Source organism: Dermacentor albipictus, chromosome 4, assembly GCF_038994185.2.
Source record: "Dermacentor albipictus isolate Rhodes 1998 colony chromosome 4, USDA_Dalb.pri_finalv2, whole genome shotgun sequence".
NCBI lineage: Eukaryota > Metazoa > Arthropoda > Arachnida > Ixodida > Ixodidae > Dermacentor > Dermacentor albipictus.
This window is the reverse complement of record NC_091824.1, coordinates 155,375,947-155,390,132: the sequence shown is the minus strand read 5'-3', so window position 1 is coordinate 155,390,132 and position 14,186 is coordinate 155,375,947. Positions and strand designations below refer to the sequence as shown.

At 44.0% G+C, this 14,186-nt stretch overlaps 2 protein-coding genes across 2 annotated transcripts in view; one reads left to right on the top strand and one right to left on the bottom strand.

Moving 5' to 3' along the window:
• The window catches only part of LOC135903828 (L-asparaginase 1-like), a 204,692-nt gene that overhangs the window by 26,315 nt on the left and 164,191 nt on the right, over window positions 1-14,186 (bottom strand). The window contains exons 2-3 of the mRNA XM_065434240.2: window positions 821-983; window positions 483-600 (exon numbers count right to left, since the gene is read on the bottom strand). Coding sequence (XP_065290312.1) covers window positions 483-600; window positions 821-983 — 281 coding nt within the window. The remainder of the gene's footprint in view (window positions 1-482; window positions 601-820; window positions 984-14,186) is intronic.
• Window positions 4,248-14,170, top strand: LOC135903806 (tetraspanin-33-like). The gene is made up of 4 exons (XM_065434225.1): window positions 4,248-4,431; window positions 6,800-7,057; window positions 13,547-13,630; window positions 14,150-14,170. Exons 1-4 carry the CDS (start codon window positions 4,297-4,299, stop codon window positions 14,168-14,170), a joined length of 498 nt encoding a protein of 165 aa, XP_065290297.1. The 5' UTR covers window positions 4,248-4,296.

The window sequence follows — 14,186 nt, the reverse complement described above, 5'->3', positions numbered from 1 at the left end:
GATTGCGGATGTCGGCCATTCTTTAAGAAATGCAGGATTGTGAGCAAAGATGGCTGCCAAATGACGCGAGAAATAATCGAGGCCGCTGAGATTTCGCGTTTGGGAAGTATGTCCGTGAGCATGCCATCAGTCTCCCTAAGTGCAAAGGAAATAGATTTGCTTACACGCTAACCTGGAATTTTGTATCGTGGTTCCTTTTTTGCAATCTCAAAAATGATCACATGACAAAGCTGTCTTGGCATTGGTGGATGGACATATTTGTAAAAATCTCTTTGGTTTTGTTGTTACCCTCCCGCCCCTCCCCGCCTTCCTCGAGTATCTTCCAGTATTTATTCCATTGACAAGGGAATAAAACGATAGTTGTAAGTAGCACTCTGTGGTGTGTATTTCTCTTCTGTGTGTGTCGTCCAAGTGTTGCACAATCAAGCCTCTAATACGCTTTGCCAACACGCCCAGTCCTCAACCTTGGGAAGTTCACTTACGGTAACACTAGTGGACAGTTTTCGCAATCACCGAATTGGCTCCTCATGTACTCCTCGTCATGTAGCTCCGGAAACTCACGCAGGCGCTTGTCCAGGATACCCGGTGCCGGTTTGAGAACTACGAAGGATAAGTAATCAATTGATTATGCAATAATGTTTTACGTTTAAAACAAGAAGTAACCAGAAACGGAGAATGAATCTAAAGGCTCCGGTTTATTTTGAGCACACTTAATCAGATTGCTTTTAAGGCTGTACGTGCTCATAAAGTGCCTGCGCTATTGTTGCTAGGTTGCACAGAAGTAGACAAACAGGGAGTTAAAAATAACTTTCAAACGTACGCCCTTTTTCGTCCTTGACCATGCCGATCGTACCGCCGGTGTAAATAACCAAGACGCAGGCCTGATCGGGACCGGTACACGAATACCATGCATCTCTGTCGCCCGTCACTGAGCGCAGCACCTTGGGGGCATATGAGGTGTCTGTCGTAGACCCCTCGGCCATCTGCACGGGAATTCGACACTGTTATCGGAGAAATTCACCGTATGCACGCACGGACCCAGCCGAACGGCTGCTGCACGTGAACGAGAAGCACACGCACACACCAGAATCTCCTCTGTGCCGCTTTCTGAAGCTTTATTTGAATTAGTTACTACAGCCAAGATCTTGAGCCCAGCGACTTGTTGGACTATACTATAATGAATGACATTTTCGATCTCTTTTGGTTAGCGACGGAATACTTAACTCGCTTCCACTGTTGTGCATGTCTTTTCTACGTGATCAGCATATCTAATCAAACTTTCGTGTGCTCGTTACCTCTCCCCTGTTCAGAATGGTACGCTATAGCACGCTAGCTCAGGTTGGCCTTTCCATCTTCCTTCAAATAAATATACTCTCTCTGTCTCAGCAGCCGATGCACGCCCGGTTAGTGGCTATTGAGGGCGCATAGACTGCTTATGCATAAAGCAGAGCGCCTGCCTGTACAGTAGGTGCACACAGCCACAAATCACTATCTGTCTCCTTCTATCTCTCAATAGGGCTGTTGGCGTCAACTGTGACGACGTCAGTACAATGCCGATACTTATCGTACTATACAATGCTAGCATTGTATAGTGCGAGCTTAAGTACGAGCCCAAGCAATGAAAAGCGCCATTTCACGGTATGTTGATGCAATATAGCTGCTGGAAGCGACCAGCCGCCAGAAACATGCAAAATTGTTCGACGTAACAGGCCTGCACAGAATGATTGATCGTTCATGGTGGAGCGTCACGTCGCGTTGGAGAGGAGATCTTATTGTCGGCTCACTCATACCAATCTTTGCAACAACAATTTATGCAGTAATTATTTAGACTTTGTGGTAGGTTCGCATGAACTCAAGCGCAAACTGTGATTTGCTTACTGAAGGCAGTCTGTAACACTAAATAAAAAGCAGAGTACGTTACTTGCCGTTGTTCCACGTTGTTTCCTTGAGGTCAGAATGTAAGGGTAAGTGAATTGGACGTATATTTCACATGAAAATCTGCGTTGCGATGCTAGTGTCGCTTCTGAAATTTATAGAAGGTACGACCGGTGAAGCTCGTCCACGCAACGAGCGCTGCCTTTGCAGAGCAACGTGCACTTTTCGTTTTTCGAGCCACCTGCAACAGGCACTCTGACGAGCGCTCGTACATCAACAACGGATGCCTATTCTCTATATTCTCGTATAGTAAATGGCGCGTTTGGATCCATAGAGCATGAGGATTTATTACAATGAGAATCTGGAGAGCCCATGTGAAAGCCAGATCTTCATGACTCTTATCGCGAACATTCGGTAGCACTTAGAAGATTAGTATGCCGTGGTCAGGAGATTCATTTGGGCAATGAACAACAGTGTCACAAAAGACAGGCTTTTATAATGAGTAACTGGAAAAAAATAATAAATAAAAGGAAATGCAATGAAAGAGGTAGCTCAGGTTGGCTTTGTCTGCAAAATCTCGTCTTGTGCAAGCTTTAAGTAAATGATGACTGCCTATGGAACTGCCATTCGTAAATACACGGTCCCCGCCATGGATGCCTGCTAGACTTTGTGGTAGAAAACAACGTATATACGCATATATGTATATCCCTATTTTCATTGAAAGGTAAACTATAAAATAGAAACCTGATGAAAAATAAAGCAATGAGACTTGGAAATAGCGTTGACGTGCCGCGTGCGTGCTTTCAAACTCTTTCGTCACTTCCGCTTCAGCTGGTTTGGCTTAGGTCAATGAAGTGGCAGTGTAAATTACACTCGCGAGCTTAATTTATTTAGTTATTGACGAAATAAACTAAAGAAATATACCGAGAGAAAAAAATACAATAGAAAAAACTAATATGGAAGTGAAAACCATTTCAGTGAGCGTACATCCTGTGTGCTGATTCGTTACCAGTGACGCTAACAATTTTTTCGTCGGAGCCACCTATGTGCTCGGCTGACTGGTATCGTTGAATAGACAAAATAAGATGACGCCAGTAAGCAGCTTAGATATTATGAGTATACGTACATCGCAATCTGCCTCCATGATCGGTGGTAGCACGCGACCACGTAACCTAATCGAAATCCTTCACCGCACCAGCTCTACTCACCCACGCTGGAAATGGACACATAAAATAGCAAGCATTTCATTTTAGGCAAATTGATACAAAATTTATGAAATTGCCTTGTATACCAGGAAGGCAGGCTATACTGCTTCTCTACTTGCTCAAACAAGAAATTATCACAGGTAGTAAGAAAGTACTTTTCAATTATGTGTGACTTGCTTTAGAACGAAGCAGAAAATGGAACGTTAATAAGATGATCACAACGCCATAGTGTAGCCCCTCTCTGTTTGCCCCTCGTTTCGATGCTGTGCTTTAATAGCTGCTTGCAAGCTTTAGTTTTATGTTGCAGCGAAAGTAAGCCGAAGTTACTGCACCTCCGCTTTTACGGAGAAGTGGCTGCAAGAAGCGCTCAAGTTGAAGGCGTTTGGGGTAATTTATTAGGACTAAATGTGGCCGCTAAGTAGAACGACATACGAAAGAAGCTGCGCTATACTTCTCAGTGTAGTATTCTTCCCGCAAAGGAGCAACAAAGCTTGGGAAGCTAACACAACTATGAAATTCTTTTTGCAAGTCAAGAGAGTGTGCGTTTTAAAGATTACATGAAGGTGGTCACTATTTGTGCGATGGCGTCTTCTGTCACTTGAAGTATAGCACTTTCTACAAACTCCCTTTTACACTTTTTACGGCTTCCGCACTTAGACTAATGCAATGTATATTGCGTGGCACAGTTTCCGTATACAGATAATATAGTTTTCTTACACCGAGGCACACGCGCTTGCGATGAGTGACCTAGGCCTGCAACTTCGCTGGAGCTGAAACGCTGCACAGACAGACTGATAGCCATAATGTAACACTTTAGTAATGGTAACTGCAAATTGGATTGCTGTTTAGTTCATTCGGGGGTCGTATGACGTATGTGGGCAGTACAGAAACGAGTAAGGGTACCTGCACAACGCCCTCTATGAATACGAACTATATATACAAAACTGCAGCACACAAGTTCAGGCGCATGACATAGTTGGCGTTTGCTGAGGTCATCAAGACGTCGGCATCGCCATGTCCATAGCAGCCCTGGACTAAGGGCTCTACCCTTTAACCTTACGACGACAATAAATATATTTTCTATCTTTCTCTATGTCCCCTACTGTTAGCTTCAACGAGGGGTCCACACCGCAGTAAATGAACAAAGAGGAGGAAGTAGATGATTAGCGCGGGCGAGCGTGTTTGCTGCACGCTGAACTAGAAGAAGAAGCCAACCATGGTCAAGAGGATTCCGACGCCGAAGGGCGACGAGTCAACGTTGATTATCGACGTCAGCCCGTGGCGCCGGGTGCCGCTCGTTTTCATAAACTTGCTCCTCTTCGCCTCCAGCTGCGTGGTCTCGTTCATATGCGTGAGTACCGAACTGCATTTCGGCCAGCGCCTTTCACGCGCACCTGTCGTGGCTGTGTAGCTGCTTCGCCAGTCTCCAGCGAAGCTACAAGTCGTGAGCTTTACTTTAGCTCAATGCTTACTGAACTGCTGTGAAGTTGAATACAAAAATCAACCATTATAGTGGTATTCTGTTGCGAGGTAAGCATACCCAGGCAGAAATGATGCGCTAGCTATTTTAGGAATTTTCTTGCCTTCGTCAATGCGTTTAGCGGCACCGCTAGGTCAAAAAGAGGGTAGAATAACCGTATATTGATCGAAAATAAGAACTGAAGACAATGGAAAAAGATATAGTCACGCTGGTTCAGGTGTTCGAAAGTAATATCGACTCTTCTACAATGGCTTCTAGCATATTGCTAGATTAGTTGCTAACATAGGGGTATTGATAACAGCAGAGTGCGTCCATAGCAAAGGATATGTTCCTTATCGAACGTCACATTAATGTCCTTGATCGGGAGAAAAAATTGGAGGACGTGTAAGCTTTGCCTTTAAGAGTAAAACGCGATAGCATTCAATGATCCCCGAGTGCTTCTCAGGCTTCCGGTAACTGTAGCTTATGTAACCACAACGTTCACTGGGAAACGCTGGCCGCGAACGCTATGCATGAAGGCAAGCTTTGTGGTCCTTCTTTTTTTTTCATGTGCAAGGAACCGAGGGCGCCGCGCCACTCGTACTGAGGCAAACCTCAAACGGCAGCTCGAAAACACTATCCCGTTAAAAGGGGTTTGGGTTTGAGTTTCCGCGTAAAATAATTAGGTTTTCTCGTATATTAAAGTTGCAATTCGACGCTATCACGTCTGTAGGTTGTGTGTAAGTAGTACTTTATGATTGTTCTACGTATTTTGCCTTAAGAAATTCAATTAGTTACGTAGCTTCTTTGCGCCACATAGGGGGCCTGCGTGGTTGGGTATGCGTGGTTCGAAATGTTTTGCCGAAGCAATTTTTTGCCTGCACTCGACGTCGGACGACGACGACGCATTTGCTGCGACACGGGCTCCTTAACGCTATCGCTTTAATATGATGAAGATCGGTCGTCGTGACCTGGGACCCGAGGAGTAGTATAAGATGAGTGGGGGTCAGTTCTTGTCATCAAGACTATGGGGCTGCAGTGCTTAGCTAATCCATGCTGCGTAATCACCGTAAGCCACAATAGCGCTATCTTGTTACACTGGGGATCACTGCCGCCCCTCTCCTCTCTACCCAACCCATCTTCCCGCACGCTAACGTAGGCCGCAGAGCCATCCCCTTTTGAATAAAATTTATTCACTCATTCATGTTTGTACAAGCACAGCCATACGTGCCGTTCAAACCACGTACAAAAGATATACGCCCAGTGATCGATTCATGCTGGTTTTTCAGCATGACTTCAGAACAAGTGCATATGCACCCTGCCACGCTTCCACTTCTCGCCCTTCCTCCCTCCAAAATAAAATAAAATAAACATGAACTAAGCACACTGAAAACCTCAACAATTATAAAAGTTTCGTCCAATAAATAAAACGCTATCCTAGCAGCTGCGTTTGCCAGTTGTGATTGCTTGTTATGGCGCTTAATTATGGATTCTGCATGACAAAAATTTACCACCAAAGTATATCCGCGGATATGCTCTTGTTATCGCACGTAGCACCCGTGCAGGCTTCCAAAACTCTTTTTGCCCCAACGTAACAGTTAGGAATTAAAGGGTAGTTCAACATGACAGCAAACAACAGCTACTAAGTCAGCGCTCGCAAACGTGATAGTCATTCGCAGCTCGCTGATTCCAATGAATTCTAATGTTCCGGTAGCGTGTTACGTGTGGTATGCAGACTTGCCTAAGATAGTACGGCTCGAGTGGCTTCAGAAGCATTCCATATCCAAAACAATTTACCTACTTGTGTAAGCAAAAAGTATATTCATTTGCACTGTACCGAACTGGACTTCTTGAATTCTGCTATCTAAAGCAGGCAGCAGTATTGTTAATCTTTTTAGTTATGTTTTTTATCACGATCGCATGGAAAATGGGGCGTGGCGCTTGTGCGTGGATGACTTTATGAAATTGGTAGTAGCGCTCGTCCGCGTCTGTCCTGTATTCCTTGTGTGTATGTGTATTTTTTACGCTGTATTTGAAATTTACAATGTCAGACCAACTAGCCCAATAGACGGCCCTTCACAAGGACAGCCACCAGCACTGGGTGGGCTCGGGCATTTTCCAATCATTTTTCCAAGAGCCATGTTGCTTCGCTCTATTAGATGCGATATCACCGAAAGATAAGAGTATTTTGGTTTCCCGCACTTTTCGAGGTGAGGTTGTGCGCGTACTTAACAGTTGAACCCTTCTTCCTCGTTCACAGTTGGCGTCCGTATATGAGCGGCGTGACGCGATCTCATTCCTGAACCGCTCACTGCTCATCAGTTTCTTGGTGAACATGGAGGTCTCGGGGCTGCTCATCTCCGGTCTTCTCCTCGTCATCAGCTTCACGGGGTTCATGGGTGCCTTGCGCGAGAACATCTGTTTCTTGCGCTGGTACGTCAAAGACCTCTGCCTACTTATGATAATCACCATAATCTTCATCGCCGGTGCCATGATCCTCCCCTTCCTGAGCAAGAACGTGAGTAGAACCAATAGAAGTTATAGAAATTATGATATTTGATTTCAATGACTTCTAGCATTAGCACATCTGAGACAGCGAACTACGTTTATGCTGCAGCTCGCACTATAACGGCACATAGGCGAGCAGGGTATTGTATATGTGTGGTGATTTATTATGTCTATTTGTTGACAATATATTTTACGACGCCCATAACAATCTTGATGGAACAATTGCGGTACGGTGTTGACATTTTTTATCACGACACCGGAAAACAAGCAAGTGGCAAAGCTAGCCAGAAAATCCTCAAAAGGTAGAACAGCCACATGTTTTGCTCCTCGGCCACTGCGATGAGAGATGGTGGCGTCATTCGGTGACACGTTCTAAAGCGGCGGGTTTATCGTCACGCTGCTTTCTCCGTTGTGAAGGGAGGCGTTGGTGTCAAGGAGATTTATCTGATTTGGCTGGTGTGACAGCACAAGTGTAGCGGTTTTGGGCGTGTCAGTATATTGCTAATTTGGTGTACGTAGCAGAGAGAAAAATGAGGAAAATGTTTCTACGCCCCATGAGCTTCAGGTGACAATGAGCTTCAGGTGCTATAGGCTTCCTCGCGAGGCCATTTTGTCTCACTGTTCACGAAAACGTGCGAAAAATCTCAGAAATGCAAGTTATTGGTTGTTCAGAGTATGTAATTTCTGAGGGACTTTATTATGTTGCTGGGCCTGTGTAGGCAACTGGTGGATGTGTGAACAATCATCTCAGAGACCATGGCAACAACGTTCACAGAAGGAATTGTGAATTTCTTGACGGCCAATGCATTGTATGTGCTGTTGTCGACCGAATTTTCAACCAGTATAGTAAGGAAACGCCTTAACGAGATAATTAAATAGACAATCAAAACAGAAATATTAGCTAGTTTTGGTGACCTCTGCGCGTCTCAGTCACTAATCACGCCATCACTTAAAGAACCGCAGCTCGTACTCTAAAAAAATGTCTTACGCTGAACTCTTTCGTAAGACGAAATTTCAGCCTCTCTTAATGCTAGACACATTATTAAAGAAAGCGGCAGGGTAATGGAAAAGAGCACTTGCGGACAAAGAGCTCTGTGAATTCGACTCCAGAATTTCTCGAAGCATGATGTATGGACACTTTACACATGCGCTGGCGATCATATACAATAGTGCAACGCTAACATCAATCAAAATTAATTGAAAGCTAGCACTACGTGCAAAAAAAGTTAATCATAGTCAGCATGTTTTGTTGTTTCTCATATGTTGTGAGCAAATACATATCAGATAAAGAAAGATGCTTACAAGGAAGACTAACTTCCTTTTTATGTGTGAGGAACCCGCGCAATTTGGGAATCTATGTTATGCAAAACATTTTGTGGGTACCTGGCAATCCAACATTGTTTGGGGTTTCACAAAACGCTACCAGGTGGGCCAACGTGTTTCTGTAAACTTATTAGTTGTGTGTGTGGGTCACGGGGGTACATGTGTGTAACGACGTGTCTGCATTTTAAAAGCTTCGAGTCTCTGCAGATTTTAGGGATGATAGACTTGCACAAGGCCTTTTGTGTATCTGCTGTTAAGTAGCGTATAAGTATAGAAAAAATTTTTGAGCACAAATACAAAAATTAAGGCAGCAGATCCGCTGCAGTATTATGTTGCAGAAAAACTATTCTTATCAGAAGGACCATCTGTTGGGCTCGTTAGCCTAACATTGTAAATTCCAAATGCAGCGCAAGAAATGCACATACACATAAGGAAGACACTACAGACGCGGACGATTCCTATTGCCAACTCTTTACTCCAATCGACACACCCTCCGATTTTATAAAGTGAGCCACACACAAGTGCCACGCCCCTTTTCCATGCGAAGGTCATAAAAACATAACTAAACAGTTATGTTTAGTTATGTTTTTAATACTGCTGCCTGCTTTAGGTAGCAGAATTGAAGAAGTAAACTTCGGCTCTGTGCAAAAGAATAGATGCTTCGCTTACACAGACAGGTGAATTTTAGTGGATATGGAATGCTTCTAAAGACACTCGAGCCGTGTGGTTTGGAAACTTGCCTAAGATAGTAGTCTCAGAAAAAGTGCCTCGCAACCACACGCGATGATATGGGCAACCTAATGTGCATATTTGTCCTCTTTTTTTAACTTTTAGCGCACGCTCCCTAAGCCGGTCGTTGATGCACCATTCGGTTTGGCCGATGTATTCATTTCCGCACTCCAAGGGAACTGAATATACCACTCCTGCCGCACACCCTACGTGGGGTTGTTCATGTCAGGTTTTGCGACCTCGTTTGCTGTCAACGCAAATCCGAGGGCTGAGCCAGGAAAACTTATTAGGAGTTGTAAAGACCACAGGAATTCAATACCTGTTCACGACCTTGTTCAGGTTGCGCGAGACCTTATGCATATAAGGCATTACTAAGAACTGTGCCGTCCGTCGCTGGATCTCCGTGCTTTCCATTCCGGCTCTGTTATTCACCTTTTGCAGGAGAGATTCGTCCACTGCACCAACAAGCAACACAGGAAATCCCACTGCCAAGAGGCGACCAATCTGATGTTCAGAGCTATGCTGCATTACATGCGAGCTCGATTTTCGGAGCGCAGCATCCAAGAACTAAAACGCCATGCCCTTTTTGCTATTTTTGAGTGGGCAGAGTCAAAAGGCAAAAGTCCCAAATCTTGACCCGTGGGAAATACTCCCAGCACACATGGTCTACGCGAAACCTTAGCCTTAGATCCAGGAATTGTAACCCCTCATCATCATCATCATCATCATCATCATCATCATCATCATCATCATCATCATCATCATCATCATCATCATCATCATCATCATCAGCCTGGTTACGCCCACTACAGGGCAAAGGCCTCTCCCATATTTCTCCAACAATCCCGGTCATGTACTAATTGTGGCCATGCCGTCCCTGCAAACTTCTTAATCTCATCCGCCCACCTAACTTTCTGCCGTCCCCTGCTACGCTTCCCTTAGTGCTAGGCAATTCATGGGTGAAATTCAAACGCTGCCCCGCTTGTTTAAAAACATCTAAAATACTCTCAGGTGATGTAAGGGCACCATGTCCCTCTAAAAGAACTAAAAAGTCATCGACGTACCTAAATACTTTAGGAACCTTCCCACCATTAAAAGCGAAGTTGAGCGCCCTGTCAGTATCTGTTAAATATACGTCACATAAGATCGACGCAACACAAGACCGAATACCCACTCTCCTACGTTGAAGAAAAGGGCGCCTGTTAAAAACAGTGAATGTTAATAAATAATAAATAATAAAACAATAACTGGGTAGCATGTGCCCTCCTTATAGATGCCTCTAAGGCATTCGACAGTGTTTGTCATGACATTGTGTTACAGAAACTGTCTCTCCTAGGCCTTCGTGGATCATTCTTGAATTTATTAACTAACTTTCTGCAGGATAGACGACAGTGTGTAAAGGTGGGAAATAGTTTAAGTGTTATTTCCAGTATTCATACTGGAGTCCCTCAGGGCTCAATATTAGGCCCCCTGCTTTTTAACATTTATGTGAATAATTTGTCCAGTGTAGTAAGTAATTATATATATCAATATGCCGATGATACTGTTCTTGTGTTCTGTGCAACTAATTACTCTGATGCAATTAGCTCCTTACAGAATGAGGCAACTAAAGCTATCGACTGGTTTGCGGCTAATTTAATAAGCATCAACCCTTCTAAAACGCGACTTGTTTGTTTCCATAACCCCATCAAAATAATCCTTCCTACGACATCATCATTATAACACACATCGGAGTGTTATGAATGTACATGTCAACCTGTTAAAAATGGATCTTCTGTTAAGTAACTTGGTTTGATTTTTGACTGTGATCTTTTATGGAACTCGCAATTATCCCACGTCTGTAAAAGGCTGCGCGCGGTCTCCTGTGTATTATACAATATACAATGTCTTATGCCAATCTCCGTTCAAAAAATTATTGTTCATGCTTTAGTCTACAGTGTGCTACGTTATGGCTTGACTGTATATGGCCATTATACCCTTAGGTGGAGCTCAATAATTAATTCAATTTTACGTTCGCTGCTTTTAACAGTGGCTTACGATTTGTGTCCAAACCAAGATGAAGACATCTTTAGGTTGTTGAATTTGCCAAACTTCACTTCCCTGATTGTCGAAAGTGTTGTAATTAAACACTTCTGGAAGAATGATTTTAAAACATGATATACGCCTGTCCGCTCCTTAAGACCGAAGGAACCCTACGTCATCCCCAAGACTGCGACAAAATACGGAAGGAGAACGCGGCAATACTATGTTCCAGCCATATTTAATAAATTTCCAACGCCTGTGTCAGAAGCAAACACAAGATGTGGGATTAAGAAACTACTTAGAATTGTCGATGTTTAATGTAACATTTTGTATAACTGCTCAACATTTTGCTGACCCACTAATAGCTAACTCCGCTATTAACCCTGTGCAATTTTCTGTGACCTGACTGTCAGGCACTGCCAGTCAAGCCTTCTGAGGCTTTGGCAGGCCTGCGATATGTACTTCGTTTTCTTTATGCCCAATAAAGATTGTATTGTATTGTATTGTTGCACTAAGACAAAACTCTAAAAGCGTTAGAAATTGTAAACCGACAAGCAGGCAGAGTTCTGGAAGTCTTCTTCGCCATTCTCTTCAATACAATTCCCAACAGCAACTAAGAGCTTATCTTGAGGTACTGAACAAAAATTCTTAACGTCGACCAGCAAACCATAACCTGTACCCTTATTGTGTCTCACAAACTCAGCGACTTCTGATTTTTTCACGCGGAAAGGATTAACAACCGTGAGTGACTCTAGGTTCTTCATTAAAAACACGCTCACATTCTTTCGCCAAGCACCGCCTTCGCTCACAATGGTTCTGAAAGGAACGTCTTCCTTAGGGGATTTTGCGGAAAAGAAAACCTTCAAACATTTACCCTTAATATTCCTGATATCTTTAAAAGAGCAAGAGCGTTCCATTCCAAGTCCTTACAAAATTTGATATACTTAGCCTTAACCGCCACAAAGTTCTTGTCCACTGCAGCTTGGGCTTTTTCAGTGAACATGCCTTTAGGGATCACAACAAACCAACCCTCCTTGTCTCCTTGTAAGATAATCAAACGCTTCTGCTTGACGTAGTTGGCCACGCTCTCTAACTTCTTCTCCGCACCCCGGAATGGTCGTTGAGGGGCACATATTTTTAGGCAGTCTACGCTATCCAAGGGACAGCGCTTCTTGTACTCCTCGCTTGACTTTGAATATAGCTCGCGGTGAATTACGATAAGGTCACGAGCGGAAACTTTGGGAGGAACGACGAATTTCGGTTACTTCTTCAGAGTGCGAGACACATTTTCGGGCAGGGAGAAACCCTTCTTTTTCTCAGTGACCTTCACTTCAGCAAGGAGCGCCGTGCAGCGCACCATTTGAACTCTGTTTTCTGAGATGCTATACACCTGCAGTCCCGAAGTTTGGCGGAAGCAAACCCTCCTGGCAGTGTTGCGCTGCAAACAACACGTAAACAGTCTAGGAATAACCAATCCTGACGCCACAACCCCGATTTAGGAATCTTGCACAACCTTGTGGCATCACCCAAAGAAGGCCTCAAACCTGCGAAGAGTGCACCAACTTCCCTTGGAATGATGCCCTTGCGAAGACAAGAGGCGTAAGTCCTCGCACGGGTGGCTGCAACAGCGATGTGGTCGATCAAAACGTACACGGGCCAAACCGAATGGTGCGTCGACGACCGGCTTAGGGAGCACACACTAAAAGTTAAGAAAAAAGAGGACTAATATGCCCATTATTTGCCCATATCATCGCTTGTGGTTGCGAGGCGCTTTTTTCTGAGAATACTATCTTAGGCAAGCCTGCAACCCACACGGCTGAAGTGGCTTTGGAAGCATTTCATATCCTAAAAAATTCACCTATCTGTGCAAGCGAAGCAGCTATTCATTTGTACAGTGCCAAACTGGACTTCTTGAATTCTGATATCTAAAGCAGGCAGCAGTATTGTTCGCCTTTTTAGTTATGTTTTTTATCACCTTCGCATGGAAAAAGTGGCGTTATACTTGTGCGTCGCTCACTTTATAAAATCGGAGGGTGTGTCGATTGGAATAAACAGTTGGTAGTAGCGCTCGTCCGCCTCTATCGTGTCTTCTTTATGTGTATGTGTATTTTTTTGCGCTGTATTTGGAATTCGCAAAGCTATTGTTATATCGATGGTCACTTGATTTACCAGCTGAGCCACATGTTACAAACGTCTGAATAATGTACCACCGGCACCGTGCTGTCACCGAATCGCTCTAGCGCACAGCTTAAGTTTATAAACAGGGCGTGAAGGATGCAACACGACGCATGACTCATGCTACGTTTGTAAATTATGTCCAGTTTGTAATCTTAACTATGACGAACTAACTAGTTCAAACAAAACCATAATTGACGGGTCACTAAATCACAGCTTTGTTTTTTCCTCTTTCCTGCGACTCTCTCAGAGTGCTCAGAGCTTGTTCAGCATCGACCTCATAGTGAGCTACAGGGACAACCCAGATTTCGCGCGACTTGTCGATTTTGCTCAGGTAAGCTTCCACAAAGACTCAACGCATTATATAGTGAAAAGTAAGAAACAGGCACCAGTAAGCACCCACCCATGGCACTGGTTAAGTGGGTTTTTGAAGGTCAGGATATTGCCATCTGAAAAACCCTTTCGATCAGAGTTTTAGAATGAAGACCTGTGACGATACCCTTGAATTACCGTTGACAACGACAACGTCTTGGCTGTTGAAGTGGAACCTCGAAATCCCGAAGCATTAGTGGGAGTGCCTCCACGTTGACGCATAGATTCTCTTATGCATGTAGTTTACTTCAAATGATCTCAACCCTTGTGGTGTAGTGTACACATCCAAGTGATTTTAACATTTACGATTGATTCAGCCTCACCTTGCGATCTGCTAATTTTCTGGTTAGCTCCGATGGTAATGCGACCACCACGGACAAATGTTGGTGGTGGCTTCGATCCTCGCGTTAGGACAAATTTTTCTTCAACTGTGAAGCTTTCTGATTACTGCTTACTTTTTCGTCCTTGCGTACTTATGCAGAACTTTAACATTGGGCGTTGAATGTTTGTGGTGCCAT